The sequence below is a fragment of the Phyllobates terribilis genome, unplaced genomic scaffold (assembly GCF_046119375.1).
Source record: "Phyllobates terribilis strain yellow unplaced genomic scaffold, ASM4611937v1 Scaffold_1__5_contigs__length_1240528914, whole genome shotgun sequence".
NCBI lineage: Eukaryota > Metazoa > Chordata > Amphibia > Anura > Dendrobatidae > Phyllobates > Phyllobates terribilis.
In genome coordinates this window covers 443,380,793-443,397,282 of record NW_027362761.1, presented here as the reverse complement: position 1 = coordinate 443,397,282, position 16,490 = coordinate 443,380,793, and the positions used below count along the sequence as shown (strand labels likewise).

Genomic DNA, 16,490 nt, shown 5'->3' with positions numbered 1-16,490 from the left:
TATCATGCAGAAAAATGATCTTGCTGTGAAATACACGGTTCTTCTTCTTGAACCATGGCAGGAAGTGCTGTTTGAGAAAATCCACATACATTATGGAGTTCATCTTTAGCGCCTTCAGGGATCCTAAAGGGGCCGACAATCTCTCTCCCCATGATTCCAGCCCAAAACATTACTCCACCTCCTCCTTGTTGGCGCTGTAGCCGTGTTTGCGTGGGGTGTCCATCAACCAGCCATCCTCCACTCCATTCATCTGGACCATCGAGCGCTGCACGGCACTCATCCGTGAACAAAACAGTTTTGAAATCAGTCTTCATGTAATGTTTGGCCCACTGGAGCCGTTTCTGCTTGTGTGAAGTGGATAGAGGAGGTCGACAGGATGGCGTATGCACAGCTGCAAACCTCTGAAGGACCCTGCATCTTGTTGTTCGGGGGACGTTGGAGGCACAAGCAGCTTCAAAAACTTGTCTGCTGCTATGACAAGGCTTTTTTGCCGCTGCTCTTTCAACCTGACGTAATTGCCTGTAGGAAAGAGTCCTCAATTTGCCCTTATCAGCACGCACACGTGTGTACTGTGAATCAGCTACATACTTCTTGATTGCCAAGACACTTCATCCTGATCATCGCACAATGTTGATTGTAGTCATGCCTTGACCTAAACACTCCACAATTTGTTGCTTCTCAGCAGCCGACACATCCTTTTTCTTTCCCATTTTGGCAGAAAATGTAGGCTGCTTAATAATGTGAGAGAGCCTTCTTAAGTAGTCTTGCCTTTCATTGGACACACCTGCCAAACTAATTAGCACAGGTGTCTGCAATTGCTTACAGTGATATAAAGAGCCCTGACACACATCACCATCAATGAGTTTAACTGACAAACAAACAAATTCTTCCCTTATCACTCCTAAACACTTTTTGCATAATAATTTGGAACGCGGTGTACATGTGCTTTTCCACAAAACACCAGTGGTTCACGTAGTGAATCTTACAGTTCTAACTTGCCAACCGTGGTCTGTATGGAATTGTTCAATAAAGGGCCCAAAATTAAGATAACATAGATGGGAGAGGTCTCTATGAATAGGAATTCCTAAGTATTTGATACCCTGTGAGGGCCAGGCAAAGGGAAAGTTGGACTGGATGGAATCCTATATGGATTTAGGGAGGGAGACATCGAGGGCCTCAGACTTCGCTGCATTGATTTTAAAATTTTACCATGTAACAAAGTGATCTATTTCAGCCATAACAGAAGGGATGTGATTGAGTGATATATACTAGGACATCATCAGCAAATAGAGAGCACTTGTACTCGGTGCCTCCCACCTCAATCCACCTAATATTGGGGTTATGGCGAATTGATGAGAGCAGGTGCTCCGTCACTAGGATGTATAAGATAGGGGACAGAGGACATCCCTGCCTTGTCCCATTGGTGATTGTGAAAGGTGATGAAAATGTTCTGACGCACCCCCTGGGCCTTGGGACACCCGGAGCCGGACCCTTTTTGGTGGATGCTGGTGGTTGTAGTCTTCGTGGCGGCGATCCGGTTCCGTGGCTCAGGGCGGTCAAACCAGTGGCGGAACTATTTATGTGGTTTTGATGTTTAAATGTCCGACTACGCCACCCGTGGATTGCGGTCAGAGTGAACCGCCGCTACAGGGCAGACCGCTAAGGCTGGTGTTGTGGGTGCAGCAGAGCGTAGCATAACTCCCCACGGGAGGAGTATAGCCTCAGGGCAGTGTATGCGGAGGATGGGGGTGATGGTGCAGGGCAGCAGCAGTAACGACACGGAGTCAGTGATGCAGTTCAGGGCCTTTACTCACAGTTCTTATTATCCAGACCACGTCTGCAGGTAACGGCTGCCCACGTCGTACTGTGCTCACCAGGTGAGGGGCTCAGACAACTCCCAGATAACTTTGGAGCGCTTCACAGGACCCCCTTTGTGTGTCCTTTGTCTGGCCTTTCTTACCAACACTTCTGTCCGGCTGCCTCGGGCCTCCTCTTGGTAAACTTGGCGCCAGTTTCCCTGACCCTATGTGGTGCCTTCCTAGTGGGTGGAGCAAGGGGCTGCGCCACATAAAATGTCAGAGCCTCCGGTTTCTAGCTGAGGGTCGTTTCCTGCCTCCACTAGTTCGGGGACCGGTCTCCCCCTTTGGCCTGACCCCTCCACGCAGGTGGATTCGGGCGTGCGGTGGCGACTCGCCCGTCCGCACCCCTGGGATCCCTTCATTCCTCATTCCTGGAGCCTTCTCCGCTCCTCTTCCTTCCTTCTCCCTCTTGCAGGCCTGGGCCTCTGTTACTAGGCCCGCCTCCGGAGCAGAGCTCATGCAGAGCCCCTGCTCCCTGCCACTTCTGCTCAGACTTCTCTGCACTGAACTAAGATGGTGCCCACCTTTTATACTCCCTTCTCAATGCACCCAGGAACTGCTTCCTCCCTGCTCCTGCACTGCAGGGTTCCCCTTCCTCAGTGTTCCCTCCCCCCACTCCAGCCAGGGACAGGGACTGTCGTGCCCATCTCAGGGGCATATTGGTCGCCCTGCCCCACGGCAATGTGGTGTAATGCATGCAGGTGTCGGGTCCTGATCCACACTCCATCCTTATCTGAGAGTGAGATATCACACCTCTGGGTGAGGTGCAATACGTCTGTAGCAACCGAGCCCTCGGTGCTACAGTTCCATTTATCTTCAGCCTAGGTGACGTATTGTGATACAGGGCCGTGATTTTGGCTATAAAAGGGTCCCCTAGACCCCTACCCCAAGCTTTTTAAGAGAATCATATATGGCGTGCCAGGAGACTCTATGGAATGCTTTCTCAGCATCCAACGAGAGTATCTACTTACAAATTTTTAACTGCATCTAGCCCAGGAAATACTTTGTGCCTAGTAGCAGTGTCTGCTAGTCAGCGGATTATCCCGGCTGTTAAGCAAGCTACACCACCTGTAGTTTGGACACTTAATTTTTTCAAAGGAAATGCTTCGGGACCACGGGATACTTAGTGAAGAGCATCAGGAGGCACCCCAAGGCATAGGGGCTGGGACTGGCACTAGGATGCCTTGCGGTGGACAGCCGAGCTCGATCCTTATAAAAGCTTTTTAACTGCAGCAGCTTTAGTGGACGCTACTGGAGCTGGAATTACGCGGCTGCTGGCATGAGACTTGCCCTCCAATAGATCCTTGTAAATGGATTTAAAGTGTATTCATTCAAATTAGAGGGACAATTTAAATTAAAAAGCTTAGAGCTGCCTCCACCACAGGGGGGCTCTCTCGACCCACCAGCGGACAGGCACCAGTATTGGGAGAGGGGGGCTGGCCGTCAGGGTTCACCGCGGCTCTGGCACAAACCCGGCGACACGGAGGTGGCACGGGCAGGAGCGGACTGGCCGTCTCGGCTTCTCACTTTTTGGATTTTAGAAGGGCATGACATGCCTATATCTGTGTCTCCCCCTCCTTTTACTCCTCCACCTCTTTTCTTTTCGCATGACTATATGTACTTGTCACTTTTCCATGTGTTAGTTGTGTCTTCTGAGCAGTTTGTCAGCTTTTGGACACCTTTGAAGGTGTTTTCTATGTGTTTCTATGTGTTTTTGTTTGCCTGCCATTGGTTTTAACGGTGTTCGAAGGTGTTCGACGAACAGTTCGACGAACAGTTCGGCGAACACACGGGTGTTCGACGAACCGAACCGAACTCGAACACTACGGGGGTGGCTCAACACTAATCAGTACTAAAGGGGGAAAGGCATAAGCTAGAGTAAAATCCCATGGAATCTGCAGCGCGTCCACCGCAAACGCCCCCTCCTTTGGATTCAGGGAGCAAAAGGTTTCGGTCTTCCGATTGTGTCTGTTTGCAAATAGGTCTATCTGGGGCTGTCCCCACCGACCCACAATCTGCTCCTTGTTTCAACGTGTGACGACTCAAGAAATCGGCCTTTATGTTCTCTTCCCCTTTTATATGCAGCGCCGAGAGCGTGACCAGCCGACTCTCGGCCAACCTGAAGATCTGATCCGCTACTAACATCAGAGGGAGAGACCTGGTACCCCCCTGATGATTGATGTAGGCGACTGTTGATCTGTTGTCTGACATTATCCTGATGTGAGGACCCCGAAGAGCAGAACTGAATTCTTTTAGAGCGTTTCTCGCTGCCAACAGCTCTTTCGTGTTGGAAGAGAGACTTGTCTCGCTGTCCGACCAGAGGCCTTGTACAGAACGATCCCTTAGGTGAGCTCCCCAACCTTCTGCACTTGCGTCTGTTGTAATTGTATCCGACACCTGGAAGGTCCAAGGAACCCCCAAAGATAGGTTGACCGGAGATGTCCACCAGTCTAGGGAGTTGATCACGACATCTGGAAGAGACATCTTCCCATTCAGGCGACCTTTGAGCCGCCTGTCCGCTGCCAGAATCTCCTGTTGAAGACATCTGGAATGGCACTGGGCCCACTGAACCGCCGGGATGCAAGACGTCATTGTACCCAACAGAGACATTGCACTCCTCAGGGTCATGGTCGGATTGCTGATAACCTGAGATATTAGGGATCTGATCTTCAGCTTCTTTTCCTCTGGCAGAAGACAGGTTTGGTTTTCTGAGTCCAGAATGAGACCCAGGAAAGACTGAACCCTCTTTGGTTCCAGCCTTGACTTCTCCAGATTTAATAGCCAACCTAGGCGTCTTAGACAGGCCATGACGTCCGCCAGGGCTAGAGCACAGAGTTGACTTGATCTGCCCACTGCTAAGAAGTCGTCGAGATAAGGGATGACCAGAATATCTCTTTCCCTTAAGTGCGCTGTGACCTCCAGAATAATTTTTGTGAAGACTCTTGGCGCCATGGAAAAGCCAAAGGGAAGAGCTGCGAACTGAAAATGCCTTACGTGCCTGCTGAACTGTACAGCTACTCTTAGAAACTGTTGATGATGTGGCAAAATCGGGACGTGGTAGTAGGCGTCCTTCAGATCGAGGACGCACATAAAACAGTCCGGAAATAACATCTTTATGGCTGATTTTATTGTTTCCATCTTGAACGGCCTGTAGATTAAATGGTCGTTCAGCCTCTTTAAGTTCGCAATGGTCCTGAAGGAGCCGTCCGGCTTCTTTATTAGGAAGAGAGTCGAATAGAATCCTCTTCCTTGCTTGGGTGCAGGTGTTTCCACCAGAACTCCTTTCCTGAGAAGAGAGAGAGCTTCCTGCTGTAAGGCTATCTGTTCTGCTAAACTCCTGGGGGCTGATATTTTGACAGTGTTCTTGGGCCTGCTTTTGAACTCTAATGTGAGTCCCCTCCTGATTATCCCTAAGATCCAAGGATTGGATGAAATTTCCTTCCAGGCAGGCGGGAAGTGGGACAATCTTCCTCCCACCTGGGGGGAACTGTCACTTAGGGGCTTTCTTATTCTCGGAGGAGGGACCCCCGAACATGAAGCCTCTGTTATACGGCTTTCTGTCTTTCCAGCTTCCTTGGTCTCTGGGAGCTTTACTGCGGCTGTATTTTCTCTTCCGAAAGGAGCTGTTAAACCGGGAACCAGACACCGTGGGAAATCCATGTTTTTTGTCTGCGGCTTTATCTAGGATGTCATCTAGACCTTTGCCAAACAAGAAGTCCCCTCACAAGGGATGGAGCACAGTTTAGACTTTGACTGCACATCCCCTGGCCAGCTTTTGAGCCATAGCGCCCTACGGGCTGCATTAGAGAGGTTTGCAGACCGGGCAGCCAGCCTAACTGAATCTGCCGATGCATCTGCCAGGAATGCAGCCACTCCCTGCACAAGAGGAAGGTCCGATAGAATTTTCTCCCTGGACACATTCCCGCTGATCTGGTCTTCCAATTGTTGAAGCCAGATCATCATAGATCTAGCGGTGCAGGTGGCTGCTACTGCCGGTTTAAGGGCCCCTGCTGACGACTCCCAGGCTTGTTTAAGGAAGGACTCCGCTTTTTTATCCAGCGGGTCTTTTAAGGCTCCTAAATCCTCAAAGGGCAGAGTGGATTTTTTTGAAGATTTTGAAATGGCCACGTCAATCTTAGGGGTTTTGTCCCATTTAGCCGCATCCTCATCCTCAAAGGGGTACCTCCGCTTGGAGGATGACGGCAGCTGACCCTTCCTCTCCGGTTTCTTCCATTCCCTTTCTATCAGAGATTTAATCCTGTCATTGACCGGGAATGAGCGTCTCCTCCTTTGGTCTAAGCCCCCGAACATAACATCCTGGAATGTTCTGGGCACCTTGGTATCGGTAATACCCATAGTCCCTCTGACGGCTTTAACTAGTCTCTCAGTATTATCAACCGAAAAACAAGGTCTGCCCCCCCCCATCATCATCGGAAGACTCCGATGATGATGATGAGGAGAGATTAGAGGAGGAAGGCAGTTCTCTTGTAAAACGTTTATTCTTTTTGCGTGAGGTTAAGCCTCTTAAAGACTCTCTGACCTCTGTTTGGATTAGATCCTTTAATTCCAAAGAAAACCTGGGGGACTCCTCTGCAATGGTTTTCTGAATACAGTCCGAGCAAAAGTTTTTGGCATAGGAGGTGGGAAGACCGATTTTGCATAAAGCACACTCCCTGTTTTTACTTTTAGCACTACACTTCTTCGCCTCCTGCCCCAAGAAATGAAAGGAGAAGAAGGAGGAAAAGAGAGAGAGAAGAGCACATTATTCAGGGTGAGACTTTCACGAAGATCACTCACCACACTGCCGTTCAGACTAGGGTACCGGAGGCGGTGGTTGCCGTTCACATGAGGGCTCCCATCTGGCGGAGGTGGACTGACGAAGTCTTTTCTGACCAGTCTTGCCGGAACTTGCACGCCCTCCACTGCTGTGACTTTGTCGATGGGAAGATTCTCTATATTCCATTTGCTTAAGCTGCTTGCGCTGCTTTGATGGCTGCGGCTGCTGCTGTACCTCCTGTGGCGGTGACAGCTGCTGCCCAGGTGACTGCGGCTCCTCATTCATCATGGCGGGGATGCAGACACCGCCATCTTGGATTGCTCCCCATCCTTAAAAGCAGTAGGGCTCCACCTCCTTTAGGCTCCTCCCCGTCCGGCAGCGTGCTCATTCCCCAAAAAAAATTATTTATTTATTTATTTTTTTAATTTAAATTCAGCCAGCTGGCGCGCTACACCGCAGATACGCTCCCTTCTGCGCGTGCGCAGCTCAGCGGCACCCGGCGCGCTTGCAGCGGGATAACGGCTTTCCACCCGCGCATGCGCAGACCCGGCTTCCGGTGCACTCCGTGATAGGGCGCTCCAGCACCCCGTGCGTGCTCAGCCCGGACTTCCGGTGCTCTCAATCACAGGGTGTGACGCGCCCCCACGTGCGCAGACCCGAAGACCTGCCGGCCGGTGCGCTCAGCTCGTCTTGCGAGGCGCAGACCCGGCCGCAGGCCCCGGCGCACGTGGGGAGGAATCCAAAAAAAACAGCACCTCCTCCCCACACGCAGACCCGGCTGCAGGCCCCGGCGCACGCGGGGAGGAATCCAAAAAAAACCAGCACCTCCTCCCCACACGCAGACCCGAGCAGCAGCCAGATGGGCTGGGAACAGGGACCATCTGCTGCTTCCACGGCCTCCAGGCCGCACCGTCCATAATCCAGGTACGTGAGGTACCACCTGGTGAGGCTCCCATCAGGGACAGGAACCAAAAACTGATGCGGAGGAGAGGTACCGCCTTTTTATTCAGTAGGTTCCTGTCATTGGTGGGCAGATACCCTTTCTCAGGTGGTGCTGTCATGGGAGAAGGGGAAAAATATAATATAGCCACTATAATAAATGTGAACATTAATTTTGTAAAGAAGAAACAATAGAGATGAACTTAGAGGAGAATAGGGAGGAGGGTAAGGAGTGGGGGGAGGGGGCAAAGAGGGGTTCTTGGCTTTGCTCTATTTGCCTGGATTCCTTCACTTTCTTCTATGGTAATGATTTAATTGATTGTATAGTAGTGTATGTTAAGTAATACATACCTACACTTATTTTTACTTAGTCAAGTGTTTTTTAATAGATTTTCCATAATAGTATCTATATATATAATCGTCTTATTCCGTCTGTCTGTCTGTCTGTCTGTCTGTCTGTCCAGGAAATCCCGCGTCGCTCATTGGTCCAGCGGCCAATCAGCGCCACGGGATTTCTGAAGAAAGATGGCGGCCGTTAGCGGCTCATCTGCGGGACGGAGCTGAGCGGCGATGCAGCCGGGAGATGAGCGCCGCGAGGAGCTCATCTCCCGGCCGGCAACAGCAGAAGGAACCTGACCGCCGGACCCATCTGCGGGACAGAGATGCAGCCGGGAGATGAGCGTCCCGAGGCGCTCATCTCCCGGCCGGTAGCAGCGGAAGGACCATCGGCGCCGCTGACCTCCATGCGGAAGGGAGGACCGGGGAGCGGCGCTGCGGGTCTGGATACTTCTGTTGCGAGCGCCCGCTATGTCCCGGGTTCTCGCAGTGTAAGTACCCCTGTCTCACCAAGACGATTTGATGATTGGTCGCGGTCTTCGGACCCGACCAATCACTGATCTTAGCGCAAAAGTTAAACACCGCTGTGCTGATTGGTCGCCGACGCTGCCCGCGACCAATCACCGATTTGGGCGCCACATTTAAATATCGGCCGCGACCAATCAGCACAGCGGTGTTTAAATGTGGAGCCAAGATCGGTGATTGATCGCGGCCAATATTTAAATTTGGCGCCCAAATCAGTGATTGGTCGCGGGCCACAGCGGTGTTTAAAGGTGGAGCCAAGACTTCTGCTGCGACCGCCCGCTCATGTCCCGGGTTCTCGCAGCGGAAGTACCCGCACAGACAGCGGCGCTCCCCGGTCCTCACTAATACAATTCCGCTCCCCGCACCTCACCAATATGATTCACTGATTGGTCGCGCTCTCCACACCCGACCAATCAGAGATCTTGGCGCTAAAGTTAAACACCGCTCTGCTGATTGGTCGCGGACGCTGCCCGCGACCAATCACCGATTTGGGCGCCACATTTAAATAGCGGCCGCGACCAATCACCGATCTTACCGCCACATTTAAACACTGCTGTGCTAATTGGTCGCGGACGCCAGCCGCGACCAATCAGCGAGCTTGGCGCCAAATTTAAACAACGCTCTGCTGATTGGTCACGGACGCAGACGCATCCAATCAGCGAGATTGGCGCCAAATATAAACAACGCTCTGCTGATTGGTCACGGACTCCAGCTGCGAGCAATCAGCGATTTTGGCGCCAAATTTAAACATCGCTCTGCTGATTGATCGCGGTCGCTGGCCGAGATCAATCAGCAGTATTGGCGCAAAATTTAAACACCGCTCTGCTGATTGGTCGCGGTTGTCGGCCGTGACCAATCAGCAGTATTGGCGCCAAATTTAAACCTCACTCTGCTGACTGGTCGCAACCACCGGACTCGACCAATCTGCGTTTTTTGTGCCAAACTTAAACAACGCTCTGCTGATTGGTCGCGGTCGCCGGCCGCGACCCATCAGCATTATTGGAGCCAAATTTAAACCTCGCTTTGCTGATGGGTTGCGGCCGCCAGCCGCGAACAATCAGCGAGATTAGCGCCAAATTTAAACAACGCTCTGCTGATTGGTTGAGGCCGATGGCCGCGACCAATCATCGATTTTGGCGCCCAATTTAAACAACGCTCTGCTGATTGGTTGAGGCCGCCGGCCGCGACGAATCATCGATTTTGGCGCCCTATTTAAACAACGCCCTGCTGATTGGTCGCGGCCGTCAGCCGCGACTAATCAGCGATTTTGGCGCCAAATTTAAACAACGCTCTGCTGATTGGTCGAGGCCGCCAGCCGAGATCAATCAGCAGTATTGGCGCCAAATTGAAACCTCGCTCTGCTGATTGGTTGCGGCCGCCAGCCGCGAACAATCAGCGAGATTAGCGCCAAATTTAAACAACGCTCTGCTGATTGGTTGAGGCCGCTGGCCGCGACCAATCATCGATTTTGGCGCCCAATTTAAACAACGCTCTGCTGATTGGTTGAGGCCGCCGGCCGCGACCAATCATCGATTTTGGCGCCCTATTTAAACAACGCCCTGCTGATTGGTCGCGGCCGTCAGCCGCGACTAATCAGCGATTTTGGCGCCAAATTTAAACAACGCTCTGCTGATTGGTCGAGGCCACCAGCCGAGATCAATCAGCAGTATTGGCGCCAAATTGAAACCTCGCTCTGCTGATTGGTTGCGGCCGCCAGCCGCGAACAATCAGCGAGATTAGCGCCAAATTTAAACAACGCTCTGCTGATTGGTTGAGGCCGCTGGCCGCGACCAATCATCGATTTTGGCGCCCAATTTAAACAACGCTCTGCTGATTGGTTGAGGCCGCCGGCCGCGACCAATCATCGATTTTGGCGCCCTATTTAAACAATGCCCTGCTGATTGGTCGCGGCCGTCAGCCGCGACTAATCAGCGATTTTGGCGCCAAATTTAAACAACGCTCTGCTGATTGGTCGAGGCCGCCAGCCGAGATCAATCAGCAGTATTGGCGCCAAATTGAAACCTCGCTCTGCTGATTGGTTGCGGCCGCCAGCCGCGAACAATCAGCGAGATTAGCGCCAAATTTAAACAACGCTCTGCTGATTGGTTGAGGCCGCCGGCCGCGACCAATCATCGATTTTGGCGCCCAATTTAAACAACGCTCTGCTGATTGGTTGAGGCCGCCGGCCGCGACCAATCATGGATTTTGGCGCCTTATTTAAACAACGCTCTGCTGATTGGTTGCGGCCGTCAGCCGCGACTAATCAGCGATTTTGGCGCCAAATTTAAACAACGCTCTGCTGATTGGTCGAGGCCGCCAGCCGAGATCAATCAGCAGTATTGGCGCAAAATTTAAACACCGCTCTGCTGATTGGTCGCAACCACCGGCCGTGACCAATCAGCGATATTGGTGCCAAATTTAAACACCGCTCTGCTGATTGGTCGCGGTTACCGGTCTCGAATAATCAGCATTATTAGCGCCAAATTTAAACACCGCTCTGCTGATTGGTCGCGGCCGTGACCAATCACCATTATTGGCGCCAAATATAAATACCGCTGTGCTGATTGGTCACGTTCACTGGCCGCAACCAAGCAGCATTATTGGCGCCAAATTTAAACCCCGCTCTGCTGAGTAGTCGCGACCGCCAGCCGCGACCAATCTGCGATATAGGCGCCAAATTTTAACACCGCTTTGCTGATTGGTCGAGGCCGGCAACGGTAACCAATCAGCGATTTTAGCGCAAAATTTAAACACAGCTCTGCTGATTGCGCCCGGTCGGCTGCATACCTATTCTAGAATACCCGCTGCATTAGAATCGGGCCACCATCTAGTAAGGTTATAACAAAGTAACCAAACAATTTTTCTAAAAACAAAAGGGAAGAGATAGGGTAGGGGAGGGGGGGGGGGCAAAGTGGAAAGAAAGGTAAGGAGGGAAAGGAGTCAATTGTCATTTAAAATTAAAGCACAAAAGCATGGGAAATATGGAGCATAACACCATTACATAATTAGCTTAATTGCAGATACATAAAGGATATTATGCTACATAATGATATTGTATTGTCAGCCATCTGAAAGATACCAAAGCAAATAATTACATAGGAATTAAGGATAAAGTTGTTGAGAATTTCCTATTCCAATACAACCAATTTATTTTATAATTGAGTATTTTTCCATTTCTCAATGTATGATTGTGTTCATATATATTATGGGTTGCTATTCTTTCAGTGATGATGTCAATCGAAGGGATGTTTTTGGTTGTCAAGTGATTTGTGGTGGTAAAAATATGTGAAGTGATAAAGTGGTGTTCTTTAATCATTAAAGAGAGTATAGCATTTGTGAGTAAGATTTATACTACTGCCAGTAACATTGTAGATAAGTGTCTCAACCTGTTTCCATAGGTTATTAATCCTGCTACATTCCCAGAACAAGTGCTTTAAATTCCCATTATGACTACAGATGAGCGAACTGGAGCTGAAAAGTTTGTACCGGACATTTAGTGTCACCATTGTTTTCCATGGGGTTCAGGTTCTGGTTCAAGTTCAGGTGCAATTCTGGTACCTGAACTGAATTTTGGACTAATGTTCGGGTCGGGTACCAGAACCTGAACTTACACGGGTCCGCTCATCCTTAATTATGACCACAATCTCTCCAATATAGTGGGGGCTGAGAAGGAAAAATCTTACTTAATCTTGAAAGGTATCCTTGCATTATATAATAACCTCTCTGCAAAAGTCATCTCTAATAACCAGGCTTCAGATCCGTTCAATATCACAAACTGTACTAGGCAAGGTTGCCCACTATCTCCTATCTTTTTTGCACTAGTAATGGAACCGTTTGCAGAAAGGATAATAAATAATAGCAAAATCAAAGGCATTACAACTAATGTCAGAAACTATAAAATTAGTCTTTTGGTGAATGATATCCCATCAGTAACAAACTCATTGACATCATTAAGAGAAATCTCTAAAGAAAGAAAGATTGGATTTTGCCTCGGTCAAAACATTGAAAGTGAATTCCAGCATAAATGGGAAAATCAAGCTATACCATGTCTGGGGAACTAGATTACTAAGAATCATGACAATTTTATTGACAGAAATTTGGAAGACATCCTGAAGTCCATACAGGTGAGTTTGAACAAGCATCACATGCTTGAAACAAAGTTGTTTAACCACATTTTTTAAAAGGTCGCAACAATTTTGTCCGTCCCATTTTTGGGGTTTTGTGTGAAATAATGTCCAATTTGCATTTTTTTCTCTGTTTTTTTGTGTTGCTCCAATATACACAAAGGAAATAAATGTGTATAACAAAACATGTGAAATTGCAATAATTTTCTGGGAGGAAAACTTCATTTTCTAGAACAATTTAAAGAGTGCCAAGTTGCCAACACTTTAAAAATGACTGTATTAATATATAAAAAGATATCGAAATACTTTCAATAAAAAGCAAAATTTATAAAACCTCCCATGCCGAAACTGGTCTACTCCCTACGCAAGGAACCCGACAATGCTTCAATCCAGAAAACTAGTAATACATAAAAACTTTTTAATAGCAATGTTTACTTAGTTAAAGAAGCAACTTTTGAGCAGCTGGGTCAATTCCAGACAATTTTATGAAAATACTGACTTTCATGACTTCCACCATATTTATTATGTCTTTTAGGCACTTTCTGGGTCTTATCCAACAAGGTGCATGATTTTACAGAAGAAGGCTTTGGTCTAACATGTGACGCTGTATGACAATACATGTGCCTAAATTTATAGCATAAAGTATACAAACTAATAGCTTATGTAAACTTAGACTGGACAGTCTGAAGATATGTCAAATTTATCAAAAAAGCATGATCTACTCTCATAAATCTGGCACATTGTAAAACTGTCTAGTCTAAATCTGATCCATGTAAGAATTAATTAATATCTATACCCCAGGGTCTGTATTATTTTCCTTATTGTAATAGTCACAATAATATTTGTATTTCCATTTACAAACTCATTTCGTCTTTTGATGGTCAGCGCTGTAATAGTATGGCACAGGCATTTCATCTCACCATACAAATAAAGATTATTATTATTATTACTAATATTTTGCTGTTATTGCATTACAATGTCAAAATAATTAGGATCAGGACCACAGAGGTTACATGCCACCATCATTCTGCTCTCACAAAGACGATCACAGAAAATTCTGATAGCCATTAACCCGAAGATATAGAGTCAATCTGCAGGATAATAGCATTACAATACAGTCTGGGTGCCTTACTTAAAGTGTGGCTATCGGTAGAAAATGAACGTTATTCATCCTGGGAGCTGCCAGCTTTCAGTCATACAAGCATGCCGGCCCAGCTACAGGTATATTTGGAGCAAAGCCAACACTTATATCAAAATAAGGAACAGCATACTCACATTAAAGCATGATGGAGGCATCATTAAGTTTTTGGGCTGTTTTTCGGAAGATGGAACTGGGGCTTTAGTGAAGGGATTTATAAACAGTTCCAAATATCAGTCAATTTTGAAACAAATCTTCAATCCTCTGCTAAACAGCTAAAAACTGTGATGACTTTTACCTTCCATCATGACAACGACCCTAAGTATACCTCCAAATCAATATTTTTACAGTTATATACATTGTTACATTATGTTATATACTGGTTTCAAATAAAAAAAACTAATATTACATGTGCACAAATTACCTTATTATTGTTTACCTCACTGCTTGGATCCCCAACATTCGGCCATTTGTTCTCAGAGAAGCCAATGCCAGAGGAAACTGGCAGCAGTTCTCTTGTAGAGAACACAAGAGCATGGCAGAGCAACTGTTCCAGAGTATGGAGGAGTCAGGAAACAGCTGACAGCTATCTATTGTGAATCCTGCCCATAAGCCTCAAATTTTTGACACAGATTCCAGTGCAAATACACATAGGATTTCCTCATAAAAAAATTCTTTCTTGTGAACTTAATTGGCGCTAGAGTATATTATCGCCAAATGTGAAGCTATTTTTCAATTTCCCTAGACTATCACACTCATTAAAGTTTCATTGTTTGGATCATTTTCCTAGAAGTCAGTTATTTCTTGCAGCCATTGGACTTTTATTATGATACATATAATTGTTTTAACGAAAACAGAAAAACAATTTTATAACCACTGAACCTGCTTTCTTTCTTAATGTAATCAATGTTTGCATTTTTCAAAGGAATGTCTGAAAAGGCACAGCAAGCAGTGACAGATGAAAAAGGTTTGTTTTCTGCAATCAATAAACACTGCACAAATATCAAATGTCAACAAAGACAGTACAGTACAAGTAGTCTTAACAAGCGGTCTAAAGGGAAGAAACAAATGCTGACAAGTGTCTTTCATTGATAAGAACTCCGCAGATAAGCCACGGCTTATCAACTGGTTTTGCCAAGAAATTACACAGTTCTATTGTAGCTCATTTCCTTTATTGACAGTGTTTGAGAAGTAGAAGTTTACTAGATGAAAGGATGTTCATTAAACTGAAATCTTTTAAAATTAAAGTCAAATTTGCCTCAACAAAAGAAACCAATTTTATTACCAGCAAAGCTAAAAAGAGCAGGAGAGAAATATATAAGATCTGAGGAGGTTCTCTGTAGAAAGATGCCTATACATCTAAGGCTATGTTCACACAGCATTTCAGGCTACTGTCAGTGGCTTTGTCGGGGCTTACACCTAAAAAATGGAATTTAGATGTTTGCACTTGACATTAATGATGCAGGCAGAGTCACATTATGCTTTGTTGGACACCACGTTTTGGTGTCCCTTCAAATAAACATACACTGCTGAAAATGATGTTGGACAGAGCACAATGTGACTCCATCTGCATTCTGCATCATTAAAGTCAATAGCCCCTTTCAGATCACATTTTCCAGACTTCAGAGGTAAGCCATGACTGAGCAACTGATAGTAGCCCAAAATGCTAAAAAGTAGTCTGAGGCTAAGTGCACGTTGCATCTATATTCTTAGGCCACAAGATGCATCAGAATTGTTTCCCGATTTATACTGAGACATTCTTAACAGCCACCTGTGGATGTTAAAGGCACATGATCATAGAATAATAGAATGTTAGAGTTGGAAGGGACCTCTAGGGTCATTTGGTCCAACCCTCTGCTCAATTCAGGATTCACTAAACCATCTCGGACAGATGTCTGTCCAGCCTCTGTTTGAAGACTTCCATTGAAGGAGAACTCACCACTTCTCATGGCAGCCTGTTCCACTCATTGATCACCCTCATTGGCAAACGTTTTTTCTAATATCTAATCTATATCTTCTCCCATTCAGTTTCATTCCATTGCTTCTAGCTTTTCTTTGTGCAAATTAAATCAGCCATCATCTGTTGGGAAAGATGGGGGGTCGGCGTGCGAGCCTGCATAAAAGGCAGGGACTTTGTATGACATATGAAGTACATGGGGGGTAAGATTGGCGTGCACTCTGTCACAGGTTGAGGTGCATATGTAATGGGCCAGTAAGCCCAAGTTGAGTATAGTAGAGTTAATACATCGCACTCTCGTATAGATGCAAAGTGTGGTTTATTAAAACAGCATAAGTAGAAATACTTAAACCAGACCAGTGGTAGAAGGCGACAATACAAAGAATATAGCGAACAGTGAAGATGTTTCGGCCCACTCGGCCTTATTCAGTTCAGTCGAAACTAAAAGACAAAAACAGTTGTACCCCCTGGTGGAGGTACTCTGTGGACGGATGTCTCAACAGCAAGTCCAAAATGAGTCTTAAGGCGTATAGAGCGGTAAAACCGCTGTAGGTCCTTCTCCAGCTGGAAAGCATCCCAGTTGGGTGTGGGGCTAAAGGAAAGGCCTTTCTGTAGAACTTGTAACTCTGTGGGAGTAAGGGTGTGACTCGAAATGTTCCTCACCAGGTTGGTCGTCTTACCTGGGACCGGGTGGTCATCCTTTGTCCTCCGAGATCTTCTGGTGGGTCTATGCGTTGCCGGCCCCCTCGTCTGCCTTTCCATAAAAAACGTTGTTCTTTGTGGCCAGTAGATGAGTCGCTTCCGGAACTGAAGGAGCCAAGGTTGCGCTGTGTAT

The 16,490-nt window shown here is 47.3% G+C and overlaps 1 protein-coding gene across 1 annotated transcript in view; it reads left to right on the top strand.

Annotated features, from left to right (window-relative positions):
* Positions 1 to 14,648, top strand: part of FAM174A (family with sequence similarity 174 member A) — a 513,219-nt gene extending 498,571 nt beyond the window's left edge. Inside the window, exon 3 of the mRNA XM_073677998.1 lies at positions 14,624 to 14,648. Coding sequence (XP_073534099.1) covers positions 14,624 to 14,633 — 10 coding nt within the window. The 3' untranslated portion in view covers positions 14,634 to 14,648. The remainder of the gene's footprint in view (positions 1 to 14,623) is intronic.
* The last annotated feature ends 1,842 nt before the right edge of the window (positions 14,649 to 16,490 follow it).